At 37.2% G+C, this 15,166-nt stretch overlaps 1 protein-coding gene across 3 annotated transcripts in view; it reads right to left on the reverse strand.

Moving 5' to 3' along the window:
* The window catches only part of DCLK1 (doublecortin like kinase 1), a 249,508-nt gene that overhangs the window by 46,700 nt on the left and 187,642 nt on the right, over positions 1–15,166 (reverse strand). For 2 of the 3 annotated variants that reach the window (XM_085320664.1, XM_085320665.1), the window contains exon 6: positions 250–334. In XM_085320664.1, coding sequence (XP_085176790.1) covers positions 250–334 — 85 coding nt within the window. Of the gene's footprint in view, positions 1–249; positions 335–7,000; positions 11,944–15,166 lie in introns of those variants that run through there. The other variant, XM_085320667.1, reaches the window with a different exon arrangement.

Below are 15,166 nucleotides of genomic sequence, written 5' to 3' on the forward strand. Positions count from 1 at the left end.
TCACCCATACAGCTAATACCCAGAGTATGCCGTGACAAAAACATTTCTGAATAGGGATGTCCAAGGTAGAGATCAAATCTGATCTGGAGTGAACCTGAACTGGTTCACTCAGACTGATGAGCCTCCTAATGGAGAGTCATCCCGCCTGCAGCGCTCCCACTTGCTCCGGCAGGAAGAATGACTCATTTCCTACACAGCTGCTGTTATCACCACATTGACTGCTTTGAAATGTCAGCCTTCCAGTGTTACCTTCTGCGGGTCCATCATTTTCGTCCATAGAGCTGCAAACTTTGGTGGATGCTAACGAGGTAGAGGAGCCACTGTGTTGGGAGCTCTGGAAATGGACAGACACAAATGAAAACAGATGATTGTTAAAGAGCACAAGCAGCCACAGCATGTTCTCACTGGACAGACGTCCCAGAAGGGCTTCAATATCTCCGCATATTCAATTTTCTTTTGTGGAGGGACATGCAAGATGAGTCCAATTTTTCCAAAAACGTTATACTTCTGGTACCCCATGTAAATGTAGAGATCCTCAGTTCATTATGTGCAGCTACATATTTATGTATATTCCACTAGAAAAAGWAGTTTCTCCCTATTCCAGACACATTTTGAAAGGGTAAATTGAGTAGCTGCGTGCCCTCTACTGGTAGGGAACTGTTTTCTCAGGGACATCAGTAACCTAACATACTAGAAGTACAGTATCTGACTGAAGCTGGTTTTGCTATGGGCTGAATTCATCGCTTTTGCATATTCCCCTCTGATGAAAACCTCTACAGTTATGTTCTAGACTAGTGAATTCATTATGAAATGTACAGAGAGAATAAAATGCAGCATGAATAATGCTTGCTTTTTTAGAAAAGGAAGTGATTGGAYACAGCCCACTTGAAGCATGAGACTGTACCTCATTTTTAGATCTTTAGAATCAGTAAACTGATTGTCTAAGCAAGAAGAAAATACCTTTACAGGCTCCAGAAGGAGAGCCTGGCCACCTAACTTGGATACCAAAAGTATAGCAGGCAGGGCATAAGTAGAGAAGCCTTCCAAAGCACCTATCTCTGTCTTACCACTTACACATGAAATTTTTATTTTAGGAATCATTAGGCATCTCAATGGGTAAAATTATACAAACACATGAGATGGACTGGATTTCACCCAAAACTTTTATTCTGTGCTGTATAACGATTGTACAAACAGATCTTCATGATTCTTCCATCTTCGATGGAAATTGAAAGAAACTACAAATGTAACAGTGATATCACAGCAAAAATGAGCATTTCCTCAGGTGCTCATGTTGCAACATGAGAAATATTCAGAGMATTTCCAAAATTAAAGCAAGAGCTCTCTTGGGTTCACATAGTTTTCATGCTGAAAYGTTACAAAGTGCTGCAGCATTCAGTTACCTGCTTGAATCTATGTATTATGTAAATCATAAGCTGTACTGCATGTAACTAATATTAGAGATCAGATCCTGGCCTGTGATTGCAAAGCATCTAGATGCCAACAATCAGAGAATCGATCCACTTTATACATTTAATACAGAGTTTCTTGAGAAACTCTTTCATCTACCACTGGTGGAATGTAGAAGTTGATTGGAACAAGAATAACTAACAATGTAGTGGACAAAGWTTTTGCAGACTATGGAGACAGGGAGGATGCAATTAGCAGAGTCAGAAGCTGACCAGTATCCTGAGTTCATTCGAACAGACTAAGTTTTATTTTCTCCCACAACAGATTAAGGTCAGATGATTTAGACCAAGGCTGAAGTTAGCCTATTTTTTTTCACTTAGTAATCCTGAGAGCTTGCACATTCCCTGTCTACCAAGAGATTCCTTGTCTGCTTTTTCTTTTGCTCATCACCAGCTCACTCTTTGCATCCATCCAAGCATTTCTTCTTAGTCTTGATCAGAATTAAAAAATGCATTCATTTTTGGATCATATTTGCTGCCTYTCAATGACCAAAATGAGCAGTGACTAATTTCATGCAGCTTGCTAAGATATTACTGCTCTTGTTTCATGATTAGGACATGTTTATGGTGTTTAAACTCTGCTAGATATCTCAGTAAAAACTTACCTTAGGTTCATTTTCAAGCAAATCTGCAGATGAAGATCAAGGTAACAGGAAAATGCTATGAGTTCTCAGAGCTGGAGTAGTCACTCTCAAAGTCACTCTTTTTATATAGCTTATAATCACAGATTTTCTTTACACTCCTGCTTGTAGAATAAGTGAAAAAACATGCTTTTTCTACTCATTCAGCTGTGTCTACTTTTTTTTAGGCACCCAATTTTTTATTTCATTTCCCTTCATACAGCATTTTCTTAAAGAAATTATAATTTAAATGTTTAATATTTGATACATATACAAATATACAATCAGGAAATAATCTTTACATCGTTTAAAGGGCACAACACAAAAAAGGTAAGTGGAAGCACTAGATTTTCAACAGATTACCAAACAATTACCCTATTCAGTTTTGCATTTTAAATGCTGAGATTACACTCCTCAGCAGATGCTCGGTCAAGCACTAGTGACTACCCACCACCGCAGCTTTCTTTAGCAGTTTGAGGACCTCTTCACAGAGTCCTGCTCTCATTGTTCCGGTCCGTGAGAACGGGAGACACATTAAAATTAACACTTAACTTGATGGCTAAATTTTCTCAAAATGGGTAATCTAGAGCGACTCAAAWTTCTATTTGGGAAACTGATTTCTCAAGGATCCTCAGCTCTGGTTTTGATGAGATCTGTGACTGCGCAGTCCTTCCCAAACTGGAATCCTTCCAGGTCCCACTACAGCAAAAATACTTCAGTGTTTCGCTTTAAACACAGTCTTAATACCCCCTATACATGACTCAAATATAAACTCACTCTTAAACAGCTGTCTTAGGTATAGTTGCCTAAAAAGATATTTAGCCTAAGTTTAGTAACCAAACTGAAAAAAAAAGTGGTCCATATAAATTTTAAAGGAAATAAATTATAATATGAGATCTAGTCTTTTTTAAAGTGCCTCCATTTATTTTCTTATTGACACCATGTTTGCATCACTAAATAAGAACTAGAAGGCTAAGACGGTTATTTATAACTGAAGATGTACCGAAATGAAGCATTACTAGTATATAGTGTATTACAGATCTGCAAACAAAACATACACCACCTTTACTAAGAGCTGTGCAGAGTACAAGTGTGTTGGCAAATGGATAGTTTATCAGTGACACAACCGCAGTAGCTAAAGAGAGAGATGATCAAAACACATACTGGGATTTTTAAAATTACCGAATTAGAAAATCTGAGAGAAACGTACAATTTTTCTTATCTTTGCTGAGCCCCTCCCATTAAAATAACAGATTTWAAAAAATTAGGAGCTGCACATTTAAATATATTTGCAATGTCTATGCACAGACCACCTTCTTTCACAATTAAAGAGACGTTACTAGGCAAATCTTTCATAGAATATTTTCCTCTTTATTCAGTCCTCCAGAATACCACACAGGCATCTATTTATTTATCTTTACTTAAGCTARAAGGACATTCAGTTCGTTTAGACTTTAATTAGCTCGTTCTTTGCACCAGCTGAAAGCCCTCCGGGTCCAATAATCCTTGTGGCTCTTGGTGCTCCTTCCAGTTGGCTTGCCCATGGGGAGGCAGGCAGTCTGCTGTGCACACGGTTGCTCTCACAGCTGTAGATCCCATCAGGGATATTATGGGGGGGGACGGACACAAACTAAGCATGAGTATAATCTCTTCAGCCCACAGACCTTAATGCAATTAGCTGTTTCAACTTTAAGAGATGCTGAGGTGCTTGAAATGTCATCACTTTTACACAGATTTAAAGGGGTCCAGTGGCACAGGTTGCCAGCACATGGTCATTTTTATGGCACACCTCCACAAAAGCGATGGCATAAAAAAATCAGGTCTTTGGTGTAAGGATTTCAGATCYTATTCAGGTTTATATAACAGATGGCCAACACACCACACATCTCATTGATGTGAACAGAAACATTAGCACTATAGAGTTTCATCCACGTCTCACTGGGAGATTTATTTAGCAAATGTTTTGTAAATAGTTTGTACCTCAACGGAAATTCCTCAAATTCAGTGAAAAGAGGCATTAAAATAAACATTATTTTAATTGCACTCTYCCCATACTCACCTTCGTCCTAAATTAATCTTAAAATCATATTCCAACTCAGGAGCAGGAATAACTTTTATGGACTATCAGTATCAGCAACTACGAAAGGAAACTAAACAGGTATGTCTAGGAAGCTTGTTAATGCAATTCAGATTCCTGAARCGTGAAAACCAAACACTGTATTGTATTTTCCAAACCTCTCAAAACCTTTATTAGCTCATATGGAGTCTGCAGCGTCYCCCGACAATAGATCCCTTTGTATAGCGTGAAGGAAGCATCTGGATGAAATGTGAGGAACAGAAACGCACACAGGTGTAAAGCTAAACTGGAGCTCATGCGGAGTTTTGCTCTTTTAGAAATGGTATTAATGAAACCAAGAACAAAATTAGTAAACAAATTGCAAGTTCAGGAATGAGGCCTAACATAGGGGGATTTTTAATGTCTTTAAATGATGCCTTCTAAGATTTCACTTACTCCTAAGAATTCTATAGAATTTTAAAAGCCTGTAAAGAGAAAAAGCTGTACATATCAGTAATATGTGTAGGATAAAGTTCAATTCAGCAAAGATAAACAGGATTAAAAACAAAACAAAACAAAACAGTTAAACAACCACAGTCACCTCTTTGTAGCCTGCAATGTCTGACATGTTCAGTCTGGTTATAAATAATCTTGGCAAGGTATCTGTCACGAATTTCTGACATAGCCCATTCCTTAGCCTGAAATTCATCGTGTTTAATGGTAAAATAAAGACAACAGTACAGTGCAGGCATTAGCTTTAAAGGACTTTGCAAGACTCCCCAAATTCCTGTAACACATAATAGTGGCAAGGAAGAAGTGAGTCAATAGTGAGTCTCCAGAAAATAAAATGCTTTTAAAAGGTTAAGCAGGGGACAGCTGGTTTGAAAAYAGTAAAATAAACATATCTTGATGCAACTTTTAGAAGACAAAGTCAGTTTATTATTCAGTCTAGACAGAAGCAAAGGGATAGACTGAAACTTTATCTCTCAACTGTCCAGTGAAAAATGTTCCTGATTTTTGTTTAATTAGATTTTTTGGCCCACCCCACTGAGAGGGAAGAAAAGTCTTCATGTAAACAGTACAAAGCAGGCAAAAAATTACTTTGCAGAGAAGCATCAAATCTCCAGTCTTTGTGCTGCATAGAAGGCAATGAAATCCAGCATACAGAAAGCGAAATGATGCAGTTGTTTTCTCTTCAAATTCAGACACTACACTAAACTGACATGTAAGATCCACATTTATTTATAAACTGCCTTCATCTGGAAAATGTATGCAAGCTTGCTACTTGTCCGCAGTTCTACATCCCACACTGCATTTTTAAGACACTTCATTTAAAAGAGACCCTACAGGGGGAAATGAGACAGTTTCCATGTAGGCAATGCAGGATTTGCGCAGCACGGAGAAAAGCTAAGTTCCAACAAGACAAGGGATACTTGGGCGTACGTCATTTAGGAGCGCGTGCTGTTTTCCTTCTTGGAGGGACAGAGGGGCAAACGGGAGAGGCTGCAGGAAACCACAGCTGAGTTTTCAAACTGAAGCGCTTTGTCCTGCTCGGACCCTCTCATTAAGCTGCAGCATCGACTGCTTAGGTACTCAGCCGGTTTGTGCAAAAAGGCAATTCTGAAAGATCAAAATACTTTCCCATACACTATTTAACAGTAAACTTAAACCTAACCCCTGCTACTTCCAAAGCTGAGCTATAACTCAGGCTCCAGGCTCGCTCAACCTTTGGCATCCTTGAGAAAAGATTGATGGTCCTAAAAACTTAAATGTATCAGATTCATGATATCGGAAGTTGACCTATCGTTACTGTATCCATCCTGTGGTTACCATAAAAAGTTACATGTGCAGCAGTGCCCCCTGAAGGTTTCTGTTTTCCTTTTCTAAAGTTATACACAGGTGAAATTTTCCACTCAGCAATGAAATGGAAATACAATGGCAGTCAAAGGAGTTCCTATTTCTTCCATCTCATTAAGAACTCAGCACAGTCATGACTTTTATTTTTTATTTATTTGAAGTGAATTTTAAAAGCTTTCCTGATATTCTTAGCTGTTACTGGGTAGAGACATAAACCTCAATTGTTTTGTTTCTACCTCTCATTCCTATAATGCTGTTTCCTTCCACGTCTGCATGTCTTTTTTAGGCAGACCTAGTTACTTATAACCAACAGAGCTTCAAAACTAGCATTTATGTCAGCCCTGCGGATCCCTTCAAGAGAGTGTTTGAACATGATCTGAGGCAGCACACCAGCAGGAGATGGAGTGTCATAAATCGTATCGTCTCTCTTCCCCTGCCCCCCACCAAATAAAAGTTGGAAATAGATACATATTTTTAAGGAGTAGAAAGACAAATCAAGGAAACCAGGTACTTATTTTGAAACACAGTAGGCACGTCTCAGTCCTCTTAGCTTTTTGCAGGCATACTGCTGTAACGATTGCRTTAGGAGGAGCGCTGCCGAAGCTCCGCTCTCAGCAGGGAGTTGGTACGTCGCTTTGGGTGCAGCATACTGATTCCTCACTTCATACTTCCAATCTATCCCGTCGTGTGCACACAAACTTACCCATAACCAGTTCACGGCAGGTATATTTCCTGCCTCTAAAGGACCCATCAGAAACAAAATTCTTCCTTGAAGGACTTTTTACATCTACAGACTAGAGCCCAGAGTTTATTATTTAAAAAGGTACTGAATGCATCTACTATATAGAGGAACCCGTTTGGACGCATGAATCCCATATGCTGACACTAAGTGAACTGTTAGATGCACAATGCCAATCCAAAATGAACACGCAATACCAACCACAAGTGTTTTTTTAAGCCTGTTATTCACATTTCCAAAATAAACTCACTGAACAGTGTGTATTTTTTAAATATATTTATTACACCGCTTACAATAATCTACGGTAATGTTAAATCTAGCGAAACAACAAACTGCAACCAGGATGACATGGTCAAATATGAAACACAAGTACAACATAGTATGATGAAACAATGGCACAAAAATGAAGGTGATTTTCTTCAGCTGATTATACGAAATAAAACATTCATCGGCATTTATTTTTGCAAGTTTTACATTTTTTGCTGATAAATCAACAGCTTTCTTTTTGGTCTGCTGCATCACATTAATACAAAAATGGTATATTTGAAAAAGCAAATATCCAAGCACTTTTGTTTAAAAAAAATAATTGTATGCAGAACTTTGTAAAATCTTTACCTTATGTTGTAAATGTGCCAATATTTACAATATCATAGTGCAACTAACAAAATGAAGAGGCCTTAGCAGAAACATTGTTAGCTCCTCTTTCACTAGAGTTTAAATCCCAAAACACTGTATTGCAGGGCAAACCACAAACTAATTACCTCATATAACATCAGACAACAAGTACACACTGAATACAGTATATTTTTTTTCATATTTCACTGCTGAGGATTAATGTAAGCAAATTTGAATATAATCAACATGCACAAATACAGACACTAAAATGCATACAAATACGGGTGTGTGCATTGCATGTGTTTTTAACCCCTCTATAAACTGTGCATACACAATACATGTATCTACACATCCAGTGACTTCAATGGGGAGTCAAGGGCACTCCGCAATTCTCAAAACTCAGGTGCAAGGTGAAATAGGCAAAATAAGCCAAGTAAAAAGTGTTACTACAGCAAACGTAGCTCGGCRGAGCCCCTGTTCTGCTCCGAAAGCACGGCTTTCTGAACGGAGGGGTTTCCTGTGAGCTATCTCACCCCTTTTGAACGCGTGTGATGACCGCTCGCTGACTTTTATCTACATGTCAAGCTATTGCTGGCTGCATGAAGTAGGATTTTTTTTTTTTTTTTACTGATCACTCACAGTTACAAGATATCATCCCATCACTAACAGATAAACTGAATGTTAAAATTAGATTAAGGATAATCTTCTATTTGGTTGTATACTATTAACTGGATACAAGGAAAAGCATTGATGACATTAATCTCAGTATTTTTCAAGTGATGAGGTAATTTAGCACCTTACAGATTTTATATTTGTTCAATTTTCAACTTATTTTTTGACAAAACAGGTTCATTAAAGACTCTTTTCTATAGTAGTTAATTCATTTTAACATTTAGAGTTGGAGGACATTTTCTGTAACATACCGCACTATATAAAGTTCACATCATAGTGTGAAACATGAAACTGTAAAAACAAATACTATAATTTATTTCAATTTTTAAACAAACCAATATCAACTCGTGTCCTTCAAGGCTGTTTAACATTATGTAACCTTTCTTACAATACACATATATATYCACAATGACAGATGAATATTTATATTAATACTGCCGAATTTTAATTTTGCAGCCATAYAGGCCCTGTGAAAATGATTTAAAGGGCAAAAAGTTAAATGTAACGTGTTGTCCCTGAATTATTTTACAAATTRAAAAGCAATTTTCACATTACAGTCTGACTGTTAAAGACTTTACAACAGATTCCTACAGAAAAACTTTCTAATATTTGCTGACTCGACAATTGCGCTGCAGAACAGTGCACTTCCCGAGRAGACACACGTCAAAAGGATATCGTTCGGACTCGATGATTAATGTTCAGCCTGTGTACGTGTACTTCCATGCATAAGGCCCTATCCTTCCCGCCTTGAAGTCAAGCATGGTTTTGCCACTTACATGGCGCAGAACTAAGCCCTCATTTGTACAGGAGATTTGTTAATATTGAATGTAATCCCGAAGGGGAGTTGCTCAGCAAATACAGAGTGTCACAGCTCCGGTCACTCTGACAGAGCTATGGCAAACCCCGCCACATGAACGGCTCCCCAGAATACATTTYGCCCCCAGATTCATTTAAAGAAGCCACAGATGTGACATCATGTGCACGGATTTCAAAACCACTGATCTGTACCTATCTGTGTGCGTACGTGTGTGTGCATGTGCGTATAAACGTACACATACACACACAGGAATTCTGTGCTTCACATGGGAACTGTGTGTTGCATAAAAAAAAAAGAGAGAAAAATAACAGAAAGTCGCATAAAGCATTAGGGAAATAATCACAAGTATCCATAAAGCTCAAGGAGAAGCAAAGCATTCACGATCTACACAAGAGTCTTTAGCTACATCATAATCACCATATAGTAGGCACAAATAATGCAGCATAAAGAGAACTATAAGAGGGTCAAGCACTATAAAGTTGCTTAAGCGATTCTGTTATTTAATGAAGTTGATGAAATCTAGCGACAAACTAAACCCTGCGCTGTTGCAAGCAGAACTACAGTATCAAGAAACACAATTTCAGTTTCACCAATCGACTGAAAGCTTCTGTTCTTGCTCAAAAGAAACATATCATTTCTGCTCAGGTATAATGGGAATTACATTCCACACAGGAGGGATCTCGAAGTCTATAAACAGCGTACCTTTTCGATCTCTAAGGGACCTTCACTCCTTAAATGAAATATTAATGATACATATTGCCCCCAAATAGCCCCTTAATACAAGTCATATGTTGAAATGATTAAATGTTATGAACTAGCGTACTCTTTGAAACAGTTTTGATGGAAAACTTGCTGTGATAACAATTACTGATATAAGGTCCATTTTTCTTTTCCACAGCTAAGCAAAGCCATGGAATTCACGTTTGCTGGCAAGCTGTGCTCTCTGTGCAGAACAAACACACACAATAAACTGCTTTAAGCAGCAGCGGTCTGTAAGGAAGAAGGGAGGGAAAACAAAATTCCTGAAATTTACTTTCTTTATAGACAAAAGCAATCCTCCAGAAGTCAGTAATTATCTTTTTTTTTTTTTTTTTTTCCAGTGTGGAGGAGTTCTCTGAATATTTGGAAGCTGATCCCAGCGCACCTTTACCTAATACGCATTTCTTGGGATTGAGGAATGTATTTTACAAAGCCGTGCTCTCCTAAGAGGCAGAAATGCAAGTAACTTCACAGCTGTGAACCTTTCCAGTAGAACAGGACAGCCTTTGAATCGGGAGTGGGTGGCGGGGGACTGTTCACATTGCTGGAAACAGTTTTAAATCTGAAGTCTTGAAGCAGGAGTGGCAAAACATGCATTTTAAAACGGAATGATCTAACTGCTTCAGCAAACCTGCCAGATCAATGACTTTTTCTCCAGGTGACATTAGAACCAAGTAACAGAAACAGAGAAGGTAAGTTTTGTATTCTGCTGCCCTTTTATTTTTGTAAATATCCTCCAGAAAAAAATGCTAATAATACAGTGAAGCCTTAATATCACATGCCAACATTTTTTAGCTGTGGACTTTTATTATGGACAAATCAATGTAAGTGTATTATTTCAGTACATTTAAAAGTYGGCATGCAGTAGCTAAACATTTTTTTCTTACTATGTAAAATTTCCTGATCTCAACATATATTAAAGCACTACTAATATCWTCTCTACAGATTTTTTTGAAGGTCAGAATCACACTGATTTCTAATTTTAAATCATTATTTTTTGAGATACTGAAAGGAAATGTATAAGACAGTAGAAGTGTGTGATCACTATACTATGGCCTTAAACACAACAGATAAATACTAAATCAATTTGCAACATATACCTGGAAACATTGCTATTATGTAAATTAGAGTAGTTGACTAAGATTTGCACAATAAAGCAGCAGAAAACAARTAGAATTAGTAGATATTTGTTAAGCAACTGGTTATAATGCATGATCTACTTAACACTAAAGGAGTTTTGCATATTCATGCTGTATAAAATGACCATCTCTAGAAATTATGAAAACAGAGAAAATAGGTCAATAGGAGGATGATTCACAGTTCCATCATTTCCATATGCTTTCATTTTAAAAAGATTGATTTAGAAATGGCATAAAATGTCTTATTACACCAAACAAAAAAAAACATTCCTTTCCTTAACATAAGTGAAAAAAATACTAGTTTCTCAGGCCAAATGTGTTTCAGCAAAAGGTGTCATCAATGCGTGTCAGCTTGTGTGTATGCTGCTAGCCAGCAGGCCCACATATTTCCTGTTTAAGATGTTTTTCTCCATATTTACTTATCCATGCAACACTAGTGTGACCATATTAACAGCTCTTGCAAGGTAAATCATTCATGTTGCCTGTGAATACTCTTCTGTCATCAAATTGTAACACAGTAAAGATAACTTTAACATTTGAAAGCATTTACTTTCTGTTCAGACACATGATTTCTTCCTTTTCTTTTTGTTTGGATAAACAGCTTAAACACTGAAAAGAATGAAATTTGAGAGATCGAGACGTGTGTATCGGGATCAGGCAGCATGGTAAAATCAGTTTAATACGGTAGTTTTTTTCTTTTCTGCAGTTTTACCTCTTCATTGGTAAAGCAAAGCATTCATTAAGTGTTCATATCAAAACGAACAAAGGTACATATGTTAAAAACAGAACATATAATCAGTACCTTAGAWGATAAAAAGAGTTCTATTCATAAATGTGCCCACTATGGATCTGTGCGTTATATTCACCTTATCCAACCTTCATCTGTTAAAGTGTGCACAATGCTGTTTTGTATTTGATGGACATGTTCAATGGCTCATTCATTACAAATTCTTGCATTTAAAAGCAGTGGTAAAGCCAAGAATGCCCCCACGCTTTAGAATTAATTTGGCCCCATGTTTTATATATTAAATATGCAAAACTCTTTTGTGTGATTCACTGTTACTGTAAATTAGCAGCTATTCTCTTTTAAAAAGTTAAACCTTCACCAAATCACAAACCATAAACACTGTTCCATTTTCTCTTTTACACTGAGTCTCCTACTGAATCCAAATCATCCGAAGAGAGTGGGCGATACAGGTCCTGTAAGATGAAGTGCAGTATAGATTCGTTTATTGTGTTTGACTTGTTGCACTGCAACTGTCTTACAATCTTTTGTTACTGTGGACCAGAAGATATTTTTAAACAGAAAATACACATGTTGTATATATTCAGTAATTTCATATAATTAAATTTTAATCAATAAACACATGGCTAGTAAATAAATCTAGAGTTTGAAAGTACAAAATATTTTAAATAGCAATTATTTTCTTCTTTGATTCTTTCCTATTAAACACTGTTACTTTCCTATTAAACAATGTTTAGCTCTTCTGGAGAGTCTCCTAACTGCCTGGAAACTTGGCAATACCAGTTTAATCCTTTCCTTTTTCCAAAACAGACTATATATCCCTTTTGTTTCACAAACAGTAGCAGGAAAGCAAATGCTTACCTTACATTATAAGGTCATCAATACTTGCCACCCCCAGTCATAGAGTATGGATCCAGCAACCCAGAATGCTGGCACTGAATACTGCCATTACATATATTGCACGACCTGACAATGCTATGTCTTTTCTACATTTTTTTTTTTTTTGGTAAAAAGACAGCATGTAAAAAGCCCTAGTCACTGGCTTTTTTTCCCGATGGTAGCCAAGCAACCAGCTCCTGACAGAAAGACAGAATCTGAGTGTACCAACTCACTTCAGCGTCTCAGCACCCACYGTAAGCACCCTCTGCCTGACGGGATAACCTGCAAATGCCAGCGGTGTTTGAGGATGCTGCGCTGCCCCGCTCAGCCCGCACAGTGCAAGAGCCTTCTCCGAGGGACACGGCAGCAAAGAACGAAAAAGTTCCCCAAGAAACAGCAGAGGATGGAGTACTGGCTTTGCAAGGTGAATTAAGCAAAGAGGCTGGTTTAGAGAGGTGCTGATCGGTCCAGTGGCTTTGCAGTCCTTTCCCCYTCCCTAGCACACCTCTTTAAAGCAGCTTTTATACCTTTAAGCTGTTTCTGGGGATCCTTTAAGTTTAAGGCATATTTACAAAATACACCAAAACATATACAAGACAAAACATTGTAAAGTTCTGCAAAAATACAAGAACATACGAAAATGGGAAGACTAATGGAACTGGCATTGGTCTAACTTTTCGGTTTCGAGTTTTGTGCATTTTTTAAACCACAGGAAGATAACTGAGACAAAATGAGCAGATAAACAAACAAGAAGACCTGAAAGCTATGCTTTGAAACAAAAACTGCTTCAAATTAGTGTCAAAACATCAGATTTACAAAGGTCTAAATAAGCTGTGCAGGTTTAGGTTTTACTTGCAAGTATGATATAAAAGGGAATTTTAATTCCTTGAATTGCTCTTTCTGTACATAAATTGCTAACAGGCATGTATACTTATATTAATGGTCATGTTAATCTGGCCTACACTTCTGAAAATCAATAAATTTAAATAAATTTCTGTGTGAACAATTTAGACAAAAGAAGAATTTTCAATATATAAGCCTATCTCATTTTGAATAGTAAATAGCTAATTGTTAAAAAAGATATGCATCCAGAACTTACAAAGAAGATATTTGTGAGAACTGAATTTTAAAATCTTGACAGTAATTTTGTGTTTACTTTTATATCTGCATGTTGGTCTAAAGTAAAATCATGCACAAGATCTCAACATCACATTCTCTATTCTTTTACACACTTAAACACTTGATACTTTTCTGAAAATTTTCCTTTCTGATAAAAATTTCCTTGTCTCTAATTAGCTTACGAGTCTTGTTTAGAAAAATATGAGGAAAATCCATTTATTATTTTGCATRAATCAATAAAAAGGGAAAAAAAGTATAAATAAATATTTCGGCTATATGCTACTCAAAAACTCCTTACATATATTGAATTAAATTTTTCTGTCTGATTAGTCAAGAGGTAKCTTAAACTTAATTTTTTGTTATTCCATTGACTGTAGTTTACAGTGAAACAGAAAAAATATATTTAAAATAACGGCAGTCAGTAAACTTTAACTGAAGTAATGACACTGATTACAAAAGAGTAGAAAAACAAATTCAGAACTATTACAGAAGCTCCTCAAAATATGGRATATAAGAAAACATAACTATAAGAAAACATAATTATAGTACAAAGGCTACAAGTTTAAATATTAGGAAGCCGAAAGATCAAATGATTCCTAGTTGACTTTCAAATGCCTGTATTATACCTATGAAATTCATCTGGACTACTATTTATACTGCTAAATCTTACCTTCCTCAAATATAGGCTAAATTTTGCCTGAGATCATTAATATATAACTCCAATTTCTAGATACAATCCAGGCATGTGAGAAAGGATGAGAAGGGCTTAGAACTGTATCTGTAGGGTTACAGTAGTATTGTTTTCATGATTATAGTATATGCATCACAGTAGCATTCCCGATCTTATTGAGGTCAATGGAAAGCCTTTTGTCAAAGGCCAGAATGTAATTTTTTTAGAAAAGATGTATGATTAAGTAAGTAAGGGCAGCAACCCCTATATTTAAGTTGCCTAATACATTTCATGATTAGAAGGAATTTTTTTCTTTGGAAAATTCTACCATCTCTATTATTTTTTCAGGTCTTTACTACTCACAGGGAGAAATCCCTCAGCTTATGAAAGAAGTTCCTTGTTTTTGTGCCACTGAATTCAAACCCATGACTTCCTCTCACCTGTGGACAGGTGAGAGGACCACATTTTCTCGGGAAAAATGTGGACAGCCTGCCCACATCCCTGAGCATTTTAAGCACCAAGCCCACAACTCCCTYATAACACTCAAATGGGGTCACTGAAGAGCTGATCTATTAGTTGCATCAAGGCGAATCAGGCTATACTTGATTCAACACCTGACTCAATGCTTGATTTGATTCTAGTCTTYCAGATCCAGCACATACCAATGGCATCCCGTTTACCTGGTGGGCATGACAGCGGATAGACACTAATTATAATAAGGTGGACAAAGGGCCAGAAAAATAACTAATTACAGAGCTGAGCTGGCATTCTCAGGACTCAGCGTCTTATTTCAGTTCTGGAGTACTAACTGCCCAAACTCCAAGGAAAAACACCAGTCGGAAACCCAATCATGCACCCCAACTTCAGGACATGGATCTGGCTGCCAACGCTCTTCTCTTGGGCATGGGCAGGAATACCTCCCATCTCAAGATGGGGACAAGAGGGACAGTCAAATCAGTCTTCTCTTCTCTCCCGTATACCCATCGCATGATGCCAACACTTCAGTAATC

Source organism: Rhea americana, unplaced genomic scaffold (genome assembly GCF_003343005.1).
Source record: "Rhea americana isolate MKP2758 unplaced genomic scaffold, rheAme1 scaffold_65, whole genome shotgun sequence".
Lineage (NCBI taxonomy): Eukaryota > Metazoa > Chordata > Aves > Rheiformes > Rheidae > Rhea > Rhea americana.